This window comes from Dipodomys ordii, unplaced genomic scaffold, assembly GCF_000151885.1.
Source record: "Dipodomys ordii isolate 6190 unplaced genomic scaffold, Dord_2.0 Scaffold101, whole genome shotgun sequence".
NCBI lineage: Eukaryota > Metazoa > Chordata > Mammalia > Rodentia > Heteromyidae > Dipodomys > Dipodomys ordii.
In genome coordinates, this window is record NW_012267317.1 from 3,834,176 (window position 1) to 3,853,741 (window position 19,566).

General features: G+C 53.8%; 1 protein-coding gene across 2 annotated transcripts; it reads right to left on the bottom strand.

Annotated features, from left to right (window-relative positions):
• Nucleotides 1-1,534: 1,534 nt before the first annotated feature.
• Abcb8 (ATP-binding cassette, sub-family B (MDR/TAP), member 8) lies at nucleotides 1,535-18,960 on the bottom strand. Of its 2 annotated transcripts, XM_013027249.1 has the most exons (16): nucleotides 18,776-18,960; nucleotides 13,309-13,621; nucleotides 12,834-12,989; nucleotides 12,668-12,762; nucleotides 12,420-12,525; nucleotides 11,630-11,791; nucleotides 11,457-11,542; nucleotides 11,236-11,333; nucleotides 10,827-10,932; nucleotides 5,445-5,478; nucleotides 5,073-5,209; nucleotides 4,831-4,925; nucleotides 4,503-4,636; nucleotides 4,109-4,256; nucleotides 2,336-2,586; nucleotides 1,535-1,842 (listed from the first exon to the last, which is right to left on the bottom strand). In XM_013027249.1, the coding sequence occupies exons 1-16, from the start codon at nucleotides 18,868-18,870 to the stop codon at nucleotides 1,702-1,704; spliced, it is 2,157 nt and encodes a 718-aa protein (XP_012882703.1). In that variant the 5' UTR covers nucleotides 18,871-18,960; the 3' UTR covers nucleotides 1,535-1,701. The 2 variants fall into 2 exon arrangements, with proteins under 2 accessions (XP_012882703.1, XP_012882704.1); XM_013027250.1 differs by lacking the exon at nucleotides 13,309-13,621 and having other exon boundaries at nucleotides 18,776-18,919.
• Between the last annotated feature and the right edge of the window lie 606 nt (nucleotides 18,961-19,566).

The following is a 19,566-nucleotide window of genomic DNA, read 5'->3' on the forward strand; positions in this document are numbered from 1 at the left end:
TAGGCCAGGCTGGTTCCAACTCACCACCCTTCTGCCTGGGCCTCCGGAGTGCTGAGATTACAGGTGTCTTCTTTTTTTGTTGTTGTTAGGCATGGGACTTGAACTCAGGGCCTGGATGCTGTCTGAGCATTTTCACTCAAGGCTAGTGCTCTACTACTTGGAGCCACAGGTCCACTTCTAGTGTCTCTAGGACTTTCTTGCCTGGGCGGGCTTCGAACTGTAATCCTCAGATCTCTGCCTCCCAATTTGCTAGGATTCCACGTGTGAATCCTTCTTTCTTCTGGAAATAACTGGATTTGAACTCTTGGCCTATGGTTTGTTAGGTACACTTGCCCCCACCTGAACCCTACCCTATCCCTTTTTTGCCTCAATCAGTTCACCCCACTGCCCCCCACCCCCTAGGGTCTCACATTTTTGCCTGGGGTTAGTCTGGACTAAGATCTTACCTATAGCCTTCTAAATACCTTGGATTACAGGCTTGGTGCAGAAGGCGTGGTGAGACCCTGTTAAGCCAGGGTCTCACTAACTTTTTGCCTGGACTGGCCTTCAATTGCAATCCTCCTGATCTTTCCCTTTGGAGTAGCTGGGATTACAGGTGTAAGCCACTGTACCAGACCTGCCCATTTTTCAAGGAGATGCTACCATCTTACCCTCTCCATGAACCTCCCTGTTCCTCAGCCCAACTTCACACTGCATTTGCATTAACTGCTCCCTTTGGTTTCCTACTTGCAACTACAGCTCTGCAGCCCAGCCTTCTGGGTGTGCAGCAATCCCTTCTCAGCCTTCTTCAGTACAGGGAAGGCTGCCCACAGTCTTATCAGGCCAGAGTCTTAAGGTATACAGAGCAAAGCCAAGAGCGCTCAGCCAGGCAGGCGGTGTTACTGATGGGGCCGGGCCACCCTGCCCCACCCTTCCCAACTTGACCCAAGAGCCAGGTGGGCAGGCATCTGTCCTGCTGGAGGGGAGGTGAAACTCAAAAATCTAGGCCCTTTGTTGGGCTTCAGTGGCTTACGCCTGTAATCCTAGCTACTCAGGAGGCTGAGATCTGAGGATTCCAGTTCAAGGCCAGACGGGGCAGTAAAGTCCATGAGACTCTTATCCCCAGTTAGCCACCAGAAAGCCAAAAATGGAGCTGTGGTTCAAGTGGTAGAGTGCCAGCCTTGATTGAAAAAGCTACCCTTAGTCTTAGCACCCAGGCCCTGAGTTCAAGCCCCAGCATTCACCTCCTCCCTCCTCCACATATACACCTAGGAGGAAGAGAGGCTGTCTGGAAGATGGGCCAAGGTGAGGCTCCCTCTCCCAGACAGGCGATGGGGGACAAGCGCGTGTGTGTCCGTCCCTGGTCTAGGGAAGAAAAGCCCTGGCAAGGGGTAGCATACCTAGGTTTGAATTGCCAGGATCCCTGGAGCTGGTACCTGAGCGGCTTCAGGCAGCCAGGCAGAGCTGGGCTGAAGAGAAAGGCGCAGGCGGAGGAGTCTGGGGCTGCCTTGCCTGAGAACAGACCAATGATTCCAGCACTCTGGTGGGAAGGAGGTGGCAGGCAGCAGGGTGGGGAGGTCCACCTCCCAGCCCAGTTGCTGGGCCGTGTTTTATTGTGAGCAGAGGAGCAGCGGTGGTGGCCACACCCCAGTATGCTGGCCAGCTCCCAAGCTGAGCCCCAGCTAACGCTTGGCAGTAAGACTGAACCTCAGACGGTGACTCTCAAGGTCTGTGCTGGCCGTTCCTGGGACTTTCTCGTTTCTCCTGATGTGCAGTGGCAGTCGGTGGGGCATCCAGGGCCTGCCTCCGGATGAGCTCTGCGTAGAGCCCGCCTTTCTTCACGAGTTCTTCATGGGTTCCGGCCTGGAAGACCACAGGAGGGTTACTCCACCAGCAGCAAACTCAGAGCCCTGGGAGGGCTGGCCTTCACCAAGCATCCAGCCTAGGTCACTTCCGCCAGTGCCATTTCTGGGGATCCCGGGAACCCACAGCCCCATGGGAAGGGCACTGGCTGAGGCAGGGCTGGCTCCATTTGGAGAAATGCACCCCTTCCCTCAGGTAAGGGAGTGGGGAGGCCCTTAGACTTTGCCTCTGACCCTGGGAGCGCCAGTGCTGCTGGACCATCTTAGGGGAGAGAGGATGAACTTGAACCTGGAGAGCCTGGAGCTCATCTGAGGGCAGGAATTCTTGGATGTGTTGAGATGCTGCTTCTAGACATGGTTCCCAATGCCCGGGGCCTGGCCAGGCGCTGGCACAGCTCAGTGGGCATCTCCTGATCCACTGCCCGTGGCTGAAGCCAATCTCTAAGAGGCCCCACCCATGCCATCCCACTTCCGGCTCCCTAGTCCACACTGACCTCCCAAACCTGGCCCTTGGCCATGACGATGATGTGGTGTGCTGCACGGACGGTGCTGAGCCGGTGGGCAATAACCAGCACAGTGCGGCCAGCGCTGGCCCTGTCCAGGGCCTCCTGCACCACCTGCTCTGACTCCGCATCCAGGGCACTGGTGGCCTCGTCCAGGATCAGCACCGTGGGCTGCTTGATGAGGGCACGGGCGATGGCCAGGCGCTGCTTCTGGCCACCAGAAAGGGTTGCACCCCGCTCGCCTGAGAAGGGACAGGGCAGAGTAGTGAGGGAAAGGCACCAAGTCCCTCCTGACGTTCCATCTTGCACGCTCAGTAGTCTCTGAGTGACCCCAGCAGTGCAGTGCTCATCCTGTCCCTGAGGCCTGGGTGTGGGGGGACACCTGGCACGTTTCTCTTCTTATCCCTGTGACAGACTGCGCGCGCGCGCGTGCACACATACACACCCCCCAAATGCACGTGGCCATGGCATACAGCAGGGCGCGCGCGCGCGCGCGCGCGCACACACACACACACACACACACACACACACACACACACACACACACACACACACAGGTGGTCAGCTCCCTTCCCTGTGCCTGCAGCAATGGCCGCCCTCTGGCCCCCCAAACATGGGCTGTGAAGTGTAGAAACTTCAGGCAAGGCAGGATTTGAAGCCCAGGGAGGACAGCAAAAGTGAGAGAGACTTGCTGAGGCCAGTGTCTGTGGCCCAGCGCTAGCGATCCCTGTGTTCCATGTCACTAATGTAGCTGTGTTCTTGCCAGCAAGACTCTCCCTCCCTTCCTCCCTCCCTCTCTCTCTCTCTCTCTCTCTCTCGTCGGTTGTGGGGCTTGAACTCTGGGCCTGGGCGTTGTCCCTCAGTTCTTCAGCTCAAGGCTAGCACTTGCTTTACCACTTGAGCCATAGCACCATTTCCAGTTTTTCTGGTGGTTAGTGGGAGATAAAGAGTCTCACAGGGGCTGGGAAGGTGACTCAGTGGTAGAGTGCTTGCCTTGCATGCATGAGGTCCTGGGTTCAATTCCCCAGCACCACATAAGCAGAAAAAGCTGGAAGTGGCGCTGTGGCTCAAGTGGTAGAGCACTAGCCTTGAGCTGAAGAGCTGAGGGACAGTGCTCAGGCCCAGAGTTCAGGCCCCACGACTGATCCTCATATCTCAGCCTCCTGAGTAGCTAGGATTACAGGAGTAAGCCACTGACGCGCAGCCCACAGTTATTCTCTTAAAAGGTACAGGAACATTCTGGAGACAAGATGCTGGGCAGTAAATCTGACTCCCAATATGGAATGAAGATGTAAGGCTGGGAGCTTCAAGATGCACACACTCGTGGCTGTTGTACATCGCCTGTCCCAGGGCCATTCGTGCCTCTCCTGGGAGTCAGGAGACCTGAACAAGACATCACCCCATCTTCAAGAGCACAAGAACAAGACGGGTAACCTGGGAACTACAAGCGCAAGAAATAACGACAAGCATCCTCCACTCACTGCACTGGGAATGCGGCAGGCTCTGTGAAGGCTTGTCTGTGCCCAGACTCCTGTCACGTGGAGCCACATGATCTCTGCCGCTTTGCTGGCCCTTGCCTATCTCCGTAGCCTGTCTGGTTTGCTGTGCCCAGGCCAATATGGGCTAGGACTCCCCTGTCCCCAGAGAGCCATCTCTGTCCTCGCTGCCGCAGTCCTGCTGCCCCGGCCTCACCAAGCCCCAGCGGACGGCTCACTGCCCACAGGATCTCAGCAGACTCAAGCAGGATGCCAGCCCTGAACTTACCCACAATAGTGTTGTAGCCCTCGGGGAAGCTGCTGATGAACTCGTGGGCATTGGCTTCTCGTGCAGCTGCGTACACCTCCTCATCCGACGCATCCACTTTCCCGAAGCGGATGTTCTCCATGATGGTCGTTCCAAACAGGACTGGCTCCTGGGGGGGAGGGAGAACCAAGCTGGAATCCACAGACATTCTGCCTCTACCTCCGAGAGAATGTCAGGGGCTGCCACAGGTATAGACTATTTTGACAGATTCCTTGAGAGATCTAAGGGACAGCCAGAAGTTCAAAGTCTGGTCAAGCGGAGTGGCCAGGCAAGCAGAGGTGCCTTTTACTAAGGGCACAGACTGCTTCCCGAAAGGAGGGGTAAGGTGGAAGGCATGGGGGCCCCCAGCTCGTACCTGGCTGATGAAGCCAACAACCTGGCCCCGGAGCCAGGAGGGGTCGAGGGTGCGTAGGTCATACCCGTCCAGCGTCACCACACCGGCTGTGGGGTCGTAGAAGCGTTCCAGCAGGGAAGCCACTGTGGTCTTTCCTGGAGGGGGGGTGGTGAGGAAAGCAGGCTGTCCCAGGAGACGGACCTCTGTGGCAATGACGAACCCTCCCCGCCCCCCAGCCCCCCGGTCCAGGGAGGTGCAGAGCCTCAGAGACTGGGTTCATTACTCCCAGCCAGGCTCCTGGTGGCTCCCAGAGAATAGTGAGGTGAGGCAGTGCCGGGGCTCCCCTTACCTCCTCCAGATTGGCCCACCAGGGCCACAATCTTGCCAGGGGGCAGTGTCAGGGTGAAGTCCGTGAGCACCTCAAAGCCGGGACGGCAGGGGTAACTGGGAACAGCCAGGAGCCCCAGTTAGCTCAGGCTCCAAGGCCCCTGCTACCCTCCTCCCTCCTCAGAAGCCCCAGGCCGGCCTCCCGCCTTGCCCCTCGCAGTCTAAGCTGCAGGTCCCGGCTCCACTCTGTCCACTCATGCTCACCTGAAGCTGACGTTCTCAAAGGTGACTGCGCCGCGCAGCTGCGTGCTGGGGATGCAGGAGCCCCCCGACAGAGGGATGCAGGGACTCAGGGCCATGTATTCAAACACACGGGCACCTGCGCTGAGCCCACGTACCACCTGCAGGGGGATCCAGAGCTTGGGTGAGGTGGGAGTTGGGACTCGCAGGAAAGCACTCTGCTGGGGGCCACACAGGGGATGCAGCATGCCTGGAGCTGGCCACAGCCCTGGGCCTCAGGACTCCTTCCTCTCCCCAGACCTACCCTCACACAAGGGCAGTGCCCACGCAACCCCAGGGGTGGGTAGTCCCAGTCCAGATCAGGGTGACCGATCTTGTGACCCCCCCCCCACTCACCTGCCCAAACAGTACAGAGAGGCTGGCCATGGACCTGCAAGGAAAGAGGGTGGAAAGCATGGTGATGAGAGCCAGAAAGAAGCGGGGAGGCTCCTGTGGCGCAATTGGTTAGCTAATACTTACAAAAATGGAGAGGCGAGGACACGGGGTTGTGGGACAAAGGCGGCCCCTCCCCGGGAGCTAGAGCTCTGGGACACCTCACCGAGGGTCAATGCCCTCCTGGATTGCAGATGGCAGCTGTTTGCCAGCCTACTCTAGACCTGGAGGCAGGGTCCAGGAGGCAATGGGTGAGCAAAGGCCTGGGCCTCAGTGCAGTGTCTACACCATCCTGGTCTATAGTGCGCAGAATGAAGCCAGGTCATGGCACCTCAAGTGCTCGAGGAGGGGCCCCCCGCCTTAGCCTTGACAGATGTCACAGCGCTGTGGCCCCCATGGAAGGTCAGGTCTAATGCTGAACTCCTGGGAAAACAATGACACATCCACATGAAGGTAGAAGAAAAGAAAGTCGTCTCAGCCAGGTATTGGTGGCTTTCCTCCTAGCTAGCCAAGAGATGGGGGTCTGAGGATCACGGCCTGGGCAGGAAAGTTCTTGAGACTAATTAACCAGCAAAAAGCTGGAACTATAGCTCAAGTGGTAGAGCTCCAGCCTTGAGCAAAAAACCAAAGGACAGCACCTAAGCCCCAAGTACACACACTAGTATTGTTACCAAAACAAAGAAAACCTCTAGGAGAAAACAGAAAAGGGCCAGGGGACTACAGGGAACACTGGGGAGACCCCAGAAGAAAATTTCCTGACAAGGAAGTGGAGCTGTGGCTTAAGTGGTAGAAGGCTTGCCTTGAGCTGAAGAGCTCAGGGCAGCACTCAGGCCCAGAGTTCAAGTCCCATGACCAACAAAAAGCAAAAACAAAACAAAAAACAAAATCAGAAAATTTCCTGACAGAATTGGCATTTGGGGCCTTGTTGTGCAGGTGTGTGTGTGTGTGTGTGTGTGTGCAGGAGATGGGCATGTTTATCTGTCTAGACTGTGGGTCGCCTCTTTTGTCCCAACAGGGCTGGGGTTGGGGCTGACCAGCTGCTGTGAGCTGAGCGGCAGGATGACTCAATGGCCTGTTAGTCATGGGTCCCCAATGGCCTGGCTGACCCGAGGCAGCCTGAGTGGCACTGTGTGTGCTGGGGACTGGGGAAGACTGACTCCTCAGCACTGTGGGCAGCAGACTCATTTCTCCCAGTGCCACAATTGGGGGTTGGAGGTACCCCAAAGCCCACAAGGAAGTGGTTCTGGCAGGCTCCAGGGCATGAGTGCTTGCCACAGGGAGGAGTAAGGCCAGGGAGCTATCTGTGCGTGGGGAGGGGACCAGTTTGAGAGGTCTGCAAGCCATTAGGGCCTGGCAAGCGAGCTGGCTGCAACTGAAATCCAAAACGCACATGACTCATCGGGTGCAATGACCTTGCTCTGAGATACCGCAGGCTGCGCTCCTTCCCAGGTGGGGCAAGGTCCTGAATTGTGATGAGCTGCAGTCTGTCCGGGTTCTGTTCTCTCTCTGCCCTGTCTGTCCTTCCCCCGGGATGCCAGTACTGACATACACACCCCCAGGTGCCCAGCAGGATCTGATTCTTGTGTCAGCCATCTGGGTGAGGGCCTAAGACAATGCATGCTGGCTCCCAGGGCCCTCCTGCTGCTGAAATGTGATCGTGCGCAAGGCTGTGGGGAGGTGAGGAGTCAGAAAGAAGTGGGGTGGGGCCTAGCGGTCCTCTGGGTCCTCAGGACTAGAAAGATCTTCCTGACTGGAGGTCAGAGCCCAGTCTCATGAGAGAATGGAGTCAGCATGGGCATCACTCCCTACATCAGGGCATCTGGATTCCAAAGCTACCAGGCAACAGTTCCTGAGTCAGAAGAGGGATGAGGCTCCTCGGGCCCAGAGAGAATCTGGGAAACGTGGAGCAAAAACAGTGGAGGAGCCAGGCGCTGGTGGCTCACGCCTGTAATCCTAGCTACTCAAGAGGCTGAGATTTGAGGATTGCAGTTCAAAGCCAGCCAGGGCAGGAAAGTCTGTGAGACTCTTATCGCCAATAAACCACCAGAAAACCAGAAGTGGCGCTGTGGCTCAAGTGGTAGAACACTAGCCTTGAGCTGAAGAGCTGAGGGACAGCGCCCAGGCCCAGAATTCAAGGCCCATGACAGACCAAAGAAAAACAACAACAACAAAAACCCAACAACAACAGTGGAGGATGGCAGTTGTGCAGCAGTGGGAATGGGCAGACTGCTTCAAGCAACAGCGTCTGGGCCAAGAAGTGTTTCTTCTGTTTGGCTTAAGAATAGGCTGTCCAACACCTCTTCTTTGGCTAGTTTCAGTTTAAGTGGGCCAGTAATAAGCTTGATGCTGAATGATTCTATAAGAAATGGATACCAGCCAGGCGCTGGTGGCTCACGCCTGTTATCCTAGCTATTCAGGAGGCTGAGATCTGAGGATCACGGTTCAAAGCCAGCCTGGTCAGGAAACTCCATGAGACTCTCCAATAAGCCATTAGAAAACCGGAAGTGGCGCTGTGGCTCAAGTGGTAGCGCGGTCGCCTTGAGCTGAAGAGCTGAGGGACAGTGTCCAAGCCCAGAGTTCAAGCCCCACAACTGACAAAAAAAAAAAAAAAAGAAAAAGAAAAAAAGAAATGTACACCGAGTATTGATCACTCATGTCTGTAGTCCTATACTCAGGAGGCTGAGACCTGAGGATCAAAGTTTGAATCCAACATCAGCAGGAAACTCCATGAGACTTATTTCCAAATAAACAGCAAAAAGCTGAAAGTGGAGGTGTGGCTCAAATGGTAAAGGGCTAACCTTGAACTAAAAAGCTTAGGGGGGGGCAGGGCTGGGAATGTGTCAAAAAAAAAAAAGTTATGGGACATTGCCTAGGCCTTGGGATTAAGCCCCAGTCCCAGCAACAAAACAAAAACAAAAAAAAACAACAAAAAACAGAGGCTGGGAATGTGGCTTGGTGATACAGTGCTTGCCTAGCATGCATGAAGCCCTGGGTTCATTCCTTGGTACTGCATAAACAGAAAAAGCTGAACGTGGCCCTGTGGCTCAAGTGGTAGAGCATTAGCCTTGAGCAAAAGAAGCTCAGGGAAGGCTGGGAAGGTGGCTCAGTGGTAGAGTGCTTGCCTTGCATGCATGAGGCCCTGGGTTCAATTCCTTAGCACCATAGCAGAAAAAGCTGGAAGTGGCGCTGTGGCTCAAGTGGTAGAGTGCTAGCCTTGAGCTGAAGAGCTGAGGGACAGCGCCCAGGCCCCAGGACTGGCAGGGAGGGGGGATGGGGAGGATATACAATTGTGGCAAGATAAGATTCTGAGCAAGGATGGGGCACCACTAGAATGTCAGCGCCGAGGAAGGCCAGCGGGCAAAGGGAAGAGCCATGGGGTGGATGGGGTTATCTATTTTCTTGCCGTGACTGGTGGTAACAGGTCTTTACTCTTTAATTATTTATTATAGCATAGTCACTCTTTAATTATTTATCCTAACATATATTTATGTACTTTTCATACTTGCTATGTGTGGGGAAACGCAAAGAGGAGCACAGCAGTAGGAACCACTCACCCTGGGCTGGGGAAGTGAAGGACGGGAGGGCTGCTGGGAAGAGGCGGCTGATGGACAATGGCCTGGCCAAGGCAGACAGGGCCCTGATGAGCAGGTAGCTCCAGATGAAGGTAAACAGGCAAGCTACAGGGTGACAGTCCCAGGGACAGAGGGCCTGCGCTCATCCCAGGAAACAGTCAAGCAGATGACAGGTAGAGGAGAGGCACACCCTTAGAAATCCTATGAAGGGCCAGTTGGCGCATGCCTGCAATCCTAGCTACTCAGGAGGCTGAGATCTGAGGATCTCAGTTTAAAGCCCTGTTGGGTCAGAAATGTCTCCAACAAACCAGTAAAAAGCCAAAACAAGAGTTTTGACTTAACTGGTAAAGTGCTCACTTTGAATGTTAAAGGCGAGCAAGAGCGGCCTTGAATTCAAGGCCCAGTATCAACCTCCTCCCGAAAAACAAAAAACAACGTAACAAAGTTGCAGCATGCTAACCTGGAGGAGCCTGGAATACTGGACACATATGGACAATGCTGCATGACTGCAGAGGAGCAGTAGTGCTATGGGGGCGGGGAGGTATGCAGTCTCCCTTACAGAGAATCAGTGTTGGGCAACAGGTGCTGGTACTGGGTGCAGGGCCCTGCCATGTGCTTGACCCAACTGAGTGTGCCCTCAGGAATGCACACAGCAAACCGGGCGCTGGTGGCTCATGCCTGTAATCCTAGCTACTCAGGAAGCTGAGATCTGAGAATTGAGGTTCAAAGCTGGCCAGGGCAGGAAAGTCTGTGAGACTCTTATCTAATTAACCACCAGAAAACCAGAAGTAGCACTGTGGCTCAAAATGGTAGAGTGCTAGCCTTGATCAGAAGAACTTAGGGACAGTGCCCAAGCCCTGGGTTCAAGCCCCATGACCAACAAAAACAAAAAAAGACCAAAAAGAAAGGAAAAGAAAAGAAAAGAAAAGGAAAGCGGGGGCTGGGAAGGTGGCTCAGTGGTAGAGTGCTTGCCTTGCATGCATGAGGCCTGGGTTTGATTCCTCAGCACCACATAAGCAGAAAGAGCCAGAAGTGGTGCTGTGGCTCAAGTGGCAGAGTGCTAGCCTTGAGCTGAAGAGCTGAGGGATAGTGCCTAGGCCCAGAGTTCAAGCTCCACAACCAACCAACCAAAAAAAAAAAGGGGGGGGGCTGGAAGGTGTCTCAGTGGTAGAGCGCTTGCCTTGCATGCATGAGGCCCTGGGTTCGATTCCTCAGCACCACATAAGCAAAAAGGAAAAAAAAAGCCAGAAGTGGCGCTGTGGCTCAAGTGGTAGAGCGCTAGCCTTGACCTGAAGAGCTGAGGGACAGCACCCAGGCCCAGAGTTCAGGCCCCACGACCGGACCCCAAAAAAAAAAAACCAAAAAACAAAGTGGCAGAATGTTAGCCTTGAGCAACAGAGCTCAGGGACAGTGCCCAGGCCATGAGTTCAAGCCCCATGGCTGACAAAACAAAAAAAACAACAACAACAAAAAACAATAACAAACAGCCTGAGATCAGGCCTTAGTATTGGTGTGTGTATGTGTGTGTGTGCGCGCGTGCACTAGCGCAGAGCTTTTCATAGACACTTGTGAGTTGCCTGGGAAGCCAACAATGCCAGACACATTTCTAAGTGGGGACTCAGCACATCAGCCTGCTCTTGAGGCAAGCTGAGGCTCTCCAGCTGGGCAGGTCCAGGACTGGTCAGTGGTTATGCAGAGCATGCTGGCACCCTGGGCTGGCAGCGCTCTGCACAGTGGCAGAGGGCACCATTGGGATGGAAAGGGCCCGACTCACCTCTGCACAGTCTGGGAGGCCACCAGGAAGGACATAAGGTCTCCCCCTGTCAGCTGCTGTCCAGCCACGAGAGAGCCCCCAATGAACAGCGTGCCTAGGACCATGCCTGTGTGGGGAGAGGACGGGAAGGAAGAAATGCCCAAGGATGAGCAATGAGCTCAGTGTATCAGTCCCGAATCCACATCCTGTTCTGCCAGGAGCTAAGTGGAACCCAGTAATGTCTCCCCACAAACTGTTCTGGGGTAATGGTGGTGCTCAGTACTCTCCTGTTACCTGCAGGCATGAGCAGCCAGGGTACCTGGCAAATAAAGGTGATGGTCAATATGGAGAGGTGTTCTCACCTATCTTTGCTCCCCCTGAGCCATGCCTGCCCCCTAGGGGTACAGGGCGAGAGGGCTCGCTCACTCACAGTTGAACGCAATGTTGGAAAGCCCTTGGAACGCGGCGATGCCCCTGCCCAGCTCCTCTGCTTTGCAGCGGCAGTCCTCCAGCTCAGCTCCATAGCGTCTGGGGACAAGGGCCAGGTCAGGCACTCAGGAAGCAGATGGGTTGGGGCGCAGGGCAGGGAGGGGGGCTGGGGGGGATGTTGGGAGAGGATACTGCTCTGTGTTCCACCCCTGCAGAACTCACTCCTCTTCCCGTTGCTCCATGGCGAATGCCCGCACAGTCCGAACGTTGCCCAGAGCCTCATCTGCTACGCCCGTGGCCCTGGCAATCTGCATGGAGGCCAGGAAACAGGCAGTGATGGAGGGCAGGCCAGAGAGGTCAGGGGCAGGCAGGGGAGATGGGTGGGATTCCTGTACCTGCTCCTGACACTGGCGGGACAATCTGCGGAGACTGGAGCCCATCAGAGTGCCGACTCCCATCAGGATGGGCGTCGTGATGGCCAGCAGCAGTGTGAGGCGTGGGGACAGCATGGACAGGGACACCAGGCAGCCGGCCACCTGGGTGCAGCTACGAAGCCCCTGGGCGGTGGGAAGAGGGCAGGAGGCTACTGAACACAGTCACGGTGACATGGCCCATTACCAAGGGTGGACTGGCTACAGATTTGCACAAACAAGGCCCAGGCTAAGAGATGGTCACTAGTCACCAAACAGAACCCTTTTGTGGACAGCTAGGTTCTGACCAGGAGGTATTATGGGATGGGAACATCCATGTACCATACGTTCTTTCCTGTAAACAAATTTCAGTTTGCTTCTTTCTGTTCTGGAAACTATACTAAGAGAACCTAGGGAGATACCACTGCTGGCTGACATGGGCGGTGTCTGGCTAACCCAATGGCCATCAGTGATGGTGGGGGGCGGCCAGGGGAGGGCACCAGTATGCAGAAACGAGCCGTCATGCCAGCTCAGGGCTGGCAGGGGTGAGCACTCAGGGACAGGACTGACTCTAGGCTGAGCCCTTGGGGAATGCAATCTAAGGAAGGTCGGATATCACAACCCGGAGAGCAAGCTGTTCTGGCCTTCCTCCATGGATGTCACGTTTCCTCAGGTTCCACCTCTGCTCTGGACCCCACAGCAGGGCTGGGGCTGGTCTGGTGCGTCTGCATGGGGGGTGGGAGGCTGTATTCAGGAGGGGGCCTGGACCACTGACCTGGGAGATGACCAGCTTGAAGGATGACTTAAACTCCTGAACATCAGTGGTCAAACGGCTCACCAGCTGCCCTGTCTTTTTGGCATCAAAGAAAGCAATGTCTTGTCTGGTGATGAGAGACGGGGCAGCAGGTGTGTGTGTGGGGGGGAGAGAGACATTACTTCAGGAGGTGACCCACCCCCAGAGCCTCCCTTGGACCCCTTAGGGGCCTTAGTCACCCCAACCCTGTACCCGGCTGCTGGCAGTACCGGAGCAGATTGTTGAACAAGGCCTTCCGCATGTCCACAGCCATGCGCTCGCCGATGTGAGACAGCAGTACCAGGTACCCGAAGGTCAGCAGTCCCTGTGAGAGGCAGGTGGTTTAGGGGTTCCCTAGGAAGGCCTCTCTGCCCAGGCCCTCCTACCCTGCTGTACCTGGATGCCATAAAGGAGGAGCAGGTGGGTGCTGACACGCCGGGACTCAGACATGAAGCTCCCCATGTGTTCCCTCGTGTACTTGGCCACGATCTCTACCAGCTGGCCCAGGAGCAAGGGGATCTGTACATTCACCAGGGCCGCGCCCAACGCCAGCTGAGACAGGGCAGGGCAGAGGGGACAGATGCTTGGAGGGTAGGGAGGGGGTGCTATCTTCCCCCTCCCTAGCTGAGTCTTGTTCTTGTCCACACTGGCTGCTCGTGGGGACTCAGCAAGGCTTCTCTGAGAGCTAAGGCCCAGGCTCCTTGCCCCGCCCTGCTCCCAGTATCCCACAAACCCAGCCCCCTCTGCACCGTTCCTCTTTAGTACCCTGAGTCCCAGGGCCCCAGGACACAGCAGCAAGATGTCCCTGAGCAGTCCAGGCTGGGGGCAGGGTCTTCCTGTTTGTAGTATGGAGGAAGGAGAAAAGCCTCACCACAATGGCTGCCCCCAGGAGCAGCAGGTGGGGTCGCAGAAAGTGCCAGAAGAGCTTCCAGTTAAATCGAGACTCCACCACACAGGGTGCAGAGCAGGCAGGCGGGGCCTCTTCTGCCTTACACAGTGCCACAAGGCAGAGGTGGGGACCCTTACATAGCACCGCAGGGCCCAGCAGCGCCCCCCCAACCCAGCACCAGGCCGACGGGCTCCGGCTGGGAGCTGGCGAGGCTCGAGGGAGGTAGGCCCGGAGCTGTGACCGAAGCTGGGCTATGGCTCTGAGGAGGGATGAGCTGAGGTGACCATCTGGGGACCTGCAAGGAGAAAAGGACAAAGATAGTACTGTCCCACACGTCCCTCAAATGACCAACAAACCCCTTGAGCTGCTCCTCTGGAAGCAGAGTTTTCTCTTCATCCACGCCTTCTTCTCCACCTCTCTCCAAGCTGGAGTTGTTTGCTCTTGTTCTTTTTTTTTGGTTGGTTGTGGGGCTTGACCTCGGCCTGGGCGCTGTCCCTCAGCTCTTCAGCTCAAGGCTAGCGCTCTACCACTTGAGTCACAACACCACTTCCGGCTTTTTTTCTGCTTATGTGGTGCTGAGGAATCGAACCCAGGGCCTCATGCATGCAAAGCAAACAATCTACTGAGCCACCTTACCAGCCCTCTTTTTCTTTTTTAATTTTTTTTTTTTTTTTGGTCGGTCATGGGGCCTGAACTCTGGGCCTGGGTGCTTTCCCTCAGCTCTTCAGCTCAGGCTAGCGGTCTACAGCTTGCTTGAGCCACAGCGCCACTTCTGGCTTTTTTCTATTTATGTGGTGCTGAGGAATCGAACTCAGGGTCTCATACATGCAAGGCAAGCGCTCTACCACTGAGCCACCTTCCCAGCCCCACCAGCCCTCTTTTTCTTTTTTGAAACAATATCTTAGAACGTTTTCCTGGACTGGGAATGTAGCTTAGTGGTAGAATGCTTGCCTCGCACACACAAAACCCTGGGTTCGATTCCTCAGTACCACATACACAGAAAAATTCAGAAGTGGAGCTGTATCTTAAGTGGTAAAGTGCTAACCTTGAGCATAAGAAGCTCAGAGACAGTGCCCAGGCCCTGAGTTCAAGCCCCAGGACCAGCAAGAAAAAAAAAAAAAAGTTTTCCTGTGCAGCCAGCCTTCAGCGCCTGGGCTCAGGCCAGGCTCTGCCTCCTCCTCCCAAGAAGCTAGGACTGTAGCACTGCGGAAACGATTGCATGCTGCCGCATCTCGCTTCAAGGCTGCTCTCTTAAGCAACTTCAAGTTCTATAATGAAAGCACACATGCAAAGTAGCTATGGAATTTGACTCTGAGCACCAAATATAATCTTCAAAGTGTTCTCTACCCTCTCTGCACAATCTCCAAGCGAGCCCCTGCCAGCACCAGCCAGAGGCCCCACTTAACCTCCCAAGACACCAAGTCTGGTCAGCGCTGGTTTCCAGGTCCTGTTTTTCACAATCCTGGCTTACCAGGGCTGGTGGGCAGATGAGATGACAGCCACCAGTCCAGGACATTCTTCTGATAGAAAGGGACCCAGAAGTGCTAGGTGCCTAAGGCTCAGAGGTAAGCTGAGACGTGAGCTCCCGTTCTATGCCTCCAGGACACAGGATCACAGTGACAAGGCAGACACAGTTCAGTGCTGAGCTCACCCCTTTGGACTCCCAACCCCCCACCTCCCAGGAGATGCCCTGATTCTCACTTGATAGTACAAAATGTATGCAAAATTGAAATCTGATATAATTTGTCCTCAGGCAACAGAAATGGAATGAGAGGAGCTCTTGATGTCTAGTTCCAGGAATCAGACTCATTCTACTCTGCCTGGTTCCACTTTGCAAAAACACAGTATGCCCAAGGCTTATATGCAAAGGTCCAGGTCAGCAGGTGACCAAAGGTCTCTGACTTACTCTACCTCATCACCCTACCTCCCCCTCCTGGGCCTAGTGCTGTGTGCAGCGATGCATGGAGGAAAAGAGCCACATGCTCTCCCTCCACCAGAGGATGGAGAAAACACAAAACAACCACAAAGGGGGCTGGGAAGGTAGCTCAGTGGTAGAGCGCTTGCCTTGCATGCATGAAGGCCTGGGTTCGATTCCTCAATACCACATCAACAGAAAAAGTCGAAGTGGCACTGTGGCTCAAGTGGTAAAGCGCTTGCCTTGAGCACGGAGAGGCTCAAGGACAGTGCCCAGGCCCTGAGATCAAGGCCCAGGACAGGCCAACAAACAAACAAAACAAAACAAACAAATAAAAAGCCTACAAAGGTCTTAAGATGCGTGCTCATGGCTCATGCCTATAATCCTAGCTATTAAGGTGGCTGAGATCTGAGGATCTCAGTTCAAAGCTAGCCCAGGTAGGAAAGTCTGTGAGATTCTTATCTCCAAATAACCACCAAAAATGCTGGAATTAAAGGTGTGCCTCAAGTGGTAGAGCACTAGCCTTGAGTGAAAAGCTGAGACAGCATCTAGGCCCTGAGTTCAAGCCCCAGTACAGGTGAACACACACACACAAATCCAAAGGACTTATCTTGTTACCTTGTTTAGGCCAAGCCCTCTGGTACCTTTAGGGGCCATATCTATAAAATGTAATGTATATTCAACTGTTCAAAACATCTGTAAACCTACTGCGTGCAGGTGCTGAGAGTATGAAGATAAAGACAAGCAAAGTAACTACTAGACGGGTGGCCCCATGGTCAGGCACAGGAAACTGGAGCCACACTGAGAACACAGAGCGGGTGCTGCTGTCCATCAGAGGCACAGATCAGACTGCATAAACACAAGTTGGCCAGTATAGGTAGCTGTAGGGAAAAGACAGGAAAGCTCAAGGCAGAGGGGAAGCAGGTGGGTGTCTGCAGGAAGAAAGGATGAGAAGTTTCATCAATGTGGCAGAGGACAGTCACACCGAAGAAAGTCACGGACTTGAGAGGCTCAGTCATTCCAGTTTCTACAAGGCATCTGGGCTTCAGATGGCAATGAAGAGTGCTGTCCAAGCCCACTTGTGGTTTTTTTTTTTAGGCTAGGGTAGAACATAATCAAATTTGCATTTTTAAGGTCATAGCAGAGGGAACAGGTACCGGTGGCTCATGCCTATAATCCTAGCTACTCAGGAGGCTGAGATCTGAGGATCCGGTTCAAAGCCAGTCTAGGCAGGAACATCCCCTGAGACTCTTATCACCAACTAATCACCAGAAAACTGGAAGTGGCACTGTGGCTCAAGTGGTAGAGTGTTAGCCTTGAGCTGAAGAGCTGAGGGACACGGCCCAGACCCAGAGTTCAAGCCCTACAACCAATAATAAAGAAAAAAAAAATCATAGCAGAGGGAAGTGAGACAGAACTGGCTAGAGAGGCTAGTTAGAAGCAAAAGTTATCTGGCTAAAGAGGACTTGATGGGATACTCAAAGACCCAAGAGACTAATAATAGGGAAAGGCTCAGAAGTCAGACGTGGTGGTACACGTTTGTAGCACTAACACTTCGGAGGCTGAGACAGGAGGATCATGAATTTCAGGCTTGTTTGAGCTACATAGAGACCCTGTTTCAAACAAAACAAAACAAAAATAACAATGAAAAAGACTATAGTGAGAGTTTTTTTTTTCCTTCACCATCATAATTTTTCATTTTCCCAGACTCTTCTTTTTTTTTTTCCTTTTTTCTTTTTTGTTGGTTGTGGGGGCTTGAACTCTGAGCCTGGGTGGTGCTGTCCCTCAGCTCTTCAGCTCAAGGCAAGTGCTCTACCACTTGAGCCACAGTGCCACTTCCAGTTTGGAGATAAGCTTCTCACACTTTCCTGCCCCAGATGGCTTTGAACTGCAATCCTCAAATCCTCAAATCTCAGCCTCCAGCACCTAGCTCCAGATTATTCTAATTAGACTATCTCCTCCTTTCTCTACTTCAAGGAGGTCTGTACTTCTCGCCATATGGATGGACATGATGCTTTCCCAGTGCCCATTCCACCTGCCTAGTCTGTTTTGTTTGCCAGTATTTCCTAATGTCTATCCTAAGTTTTAGACAAAGAAACTTACTCTTTCCTTCCTTTCCCTTTCTTATTTATTCCATTAGCTTTCTCAAAGAGCAGGAAGCAAAATTTTATACTCCAGTATTTAGCAGAGCTCTTGGATATAATAGATGTTGGGCAGACATTTGTTTGACTTCATTGGAGATGTGGAATAGTGTGATCTGAAAACTGTAATGTTTACAAACATCCATATTTACTGTGAATGTCATTTTATATTGCAAACTACTTAAAATGGAAACGTTATACAAAATACTTTCCCTATTTTTTAAGTATTATTATTTTTGCCAGTCCTGGGGCTGGAACTCAGGGCCTGAACACTGTCCCTGAGCTTCTTTTGTTCAAGGCTAGCACTCCAACTCTTGAGCCACAGTGTCACTTCTGACTTTTTCTGTTTATGTGGAATCGAACCGAGGCTTCATGCATGCTAGGCAAGAACTCTACCACTAAGCTACATTTCCAGCCTGAACATTTTTTTTTTTTGGTATTTACTTTTAAATGGTCACCACCTACTAAATTTACTTCATGATCTACCAAAAAACACTAACGAATGCACATATATTCGAATAATATTTGATGACTTTTCCTGAGTCTCTCTTTGGTTTAAATAATATCAACACTCTTCTTTCCTTAAGTCTGTTCTCAAACCATTTAATAATTTACTGCGGCCATTGTCCAACTTCTCTCTCTCTCATCTTCTCCAAACTAAGACTCTAAAAAGGGCTTGAGGATTGCCAACAACCGGTGGACGACTTCCCAGCACCAGTACTTCCAGACACAGCTCGCCCCAGATCTTTCTCTCCCTCCATCAATAGGATGGGGCAGCCTTTCCAAAGGCGGCTTGAGTCACCCGCCCTTGGCGATCTTCCTGTCCTGCCCTCAGGTTGTTCGCTGCTAGATTAGAAGAGCATCAGTCCCTTCTCACAAAAATCTAGTTTCACATTCAAGATTTAGTTTCCGGATCCTTGCTTGTTTCCCACTCATCCCTTTCTGGATAGAACGAGTTACAGAACTGGATCGCAGCTGACAGGCTCAAGCTCAAATGGCTCATTTTGACTCTTGGAAGCACTATCAACATTAAGTGTCTCTGACTCTAAAAAACAATGTTGGTTCAACTCTCCAGATCAATTCCCAGAGGGCGGATGGAGGCCGGGAACGGCGCCCCCTGGCGGACAATGGCGAACGGGGCGTGGCCTCTGACCTCGAGTCGGCTGAGTCCAGCTGTGACTCCCGTATGCAAATGTGACGACTCTCCGGCTGACACCAGCACCTCCCATAAATAATTGAGGCCAGCTCGCCAGGGAGTGACATTCCACCCCGGCCGAACTGGCCTACAGCTCCCAGAAGGCCTCGCGCAAGCCCGGAACTCCATCTCCCAGCGGGCCCCGCGCCCCGCCGGGCTGCTCAATGGCCCTTGCTCCGAGTAGCTATCACTTTTTACCTGGCGGCCGAAAATGTCTGGAAGCGGAGGGATAGCGGCGACCTGCCTGGGACAGGGCCCCTCCGTATCGCAACCCGAAATAGATGCACCAACATGTTGGGGCAGGAAGACGGGAGCAGCCGGCAACGACAATTTCACCCTCATCCCACCTAAGGCTCCATGCTGGCTAGGTCCTCCATCCCGACAACACCCTCGCGCCTTGGTGATGATTGGTGGAAAGACACATCAATCTCATGGCAGGCGGTGGTTGGAGAAACCGCTGTCCGCCCGTCCCCTTCTTCCTGCACTGTGATTGGAGGGAATTTCCGCCTCTCCCCGCCCCGACCTGTGGGCGGGGCCGAGCAGGAAGCGGCTCAGTGACGTTCGGCGGGTGTGCCCAGCTCGCACTCCTACTCGGCTGGCCGCGGGGACGCGTCAGCTGTTGACCTCGGGCTGTTTTCCTGATGTTCCTCACGCCCACTAGGTGTACGGGGCTCCCCCGAGGGTGTAGAGCAAAAATCCACCGAGGAGCCGGGTGCCCCGGCCTCACACCTGCAATCTTAGCTCCTCGGGAGATGAGCGCTGAGGATCGTGGTTCGAAGCCCGCCTGGACAGGGAAGTCCTCGACACTCATCCCCAGTTAACCTCGAACATCTGGAAGTGGAGCTGTGGCTCAAGTGACAGAGCTCCAACCTTGAATTACAAAAAGCCTAGGGACAACGCCCAGGCCCCGAGTTCAAACCGCAGGACTGGCGCCTCACCCCACAGGGCCTGGGAACGTCCCCAAAACCAAACCAAAGCATAAAGCATGT

Bases quoted from the DNA above. Each gene is read 5' to 3' on its own strand.
- Abcb8 (XM_013027249.1), bottom strand. From the start codon at position 18,870: ATGTTGGTGCATCTATTTCGGGTTGCGATACGGAGGGGCCCTGTCCCA. The intron at 10,933-11,235 runs GTGAGTGAGCGA...CTCCCCACACAG, and splicing joins TTCCAACATTGCGTTCAACT to GCATGGTCCTAGGCACGCTG. The intron at 5,210-5,444 runs GTGAGTGGGGGG...ATCCCCCTGCAG, and splicing joins TCTCTGTACTGTTTGGGCAG to GTGGTACGTGGGCTCAGCGC.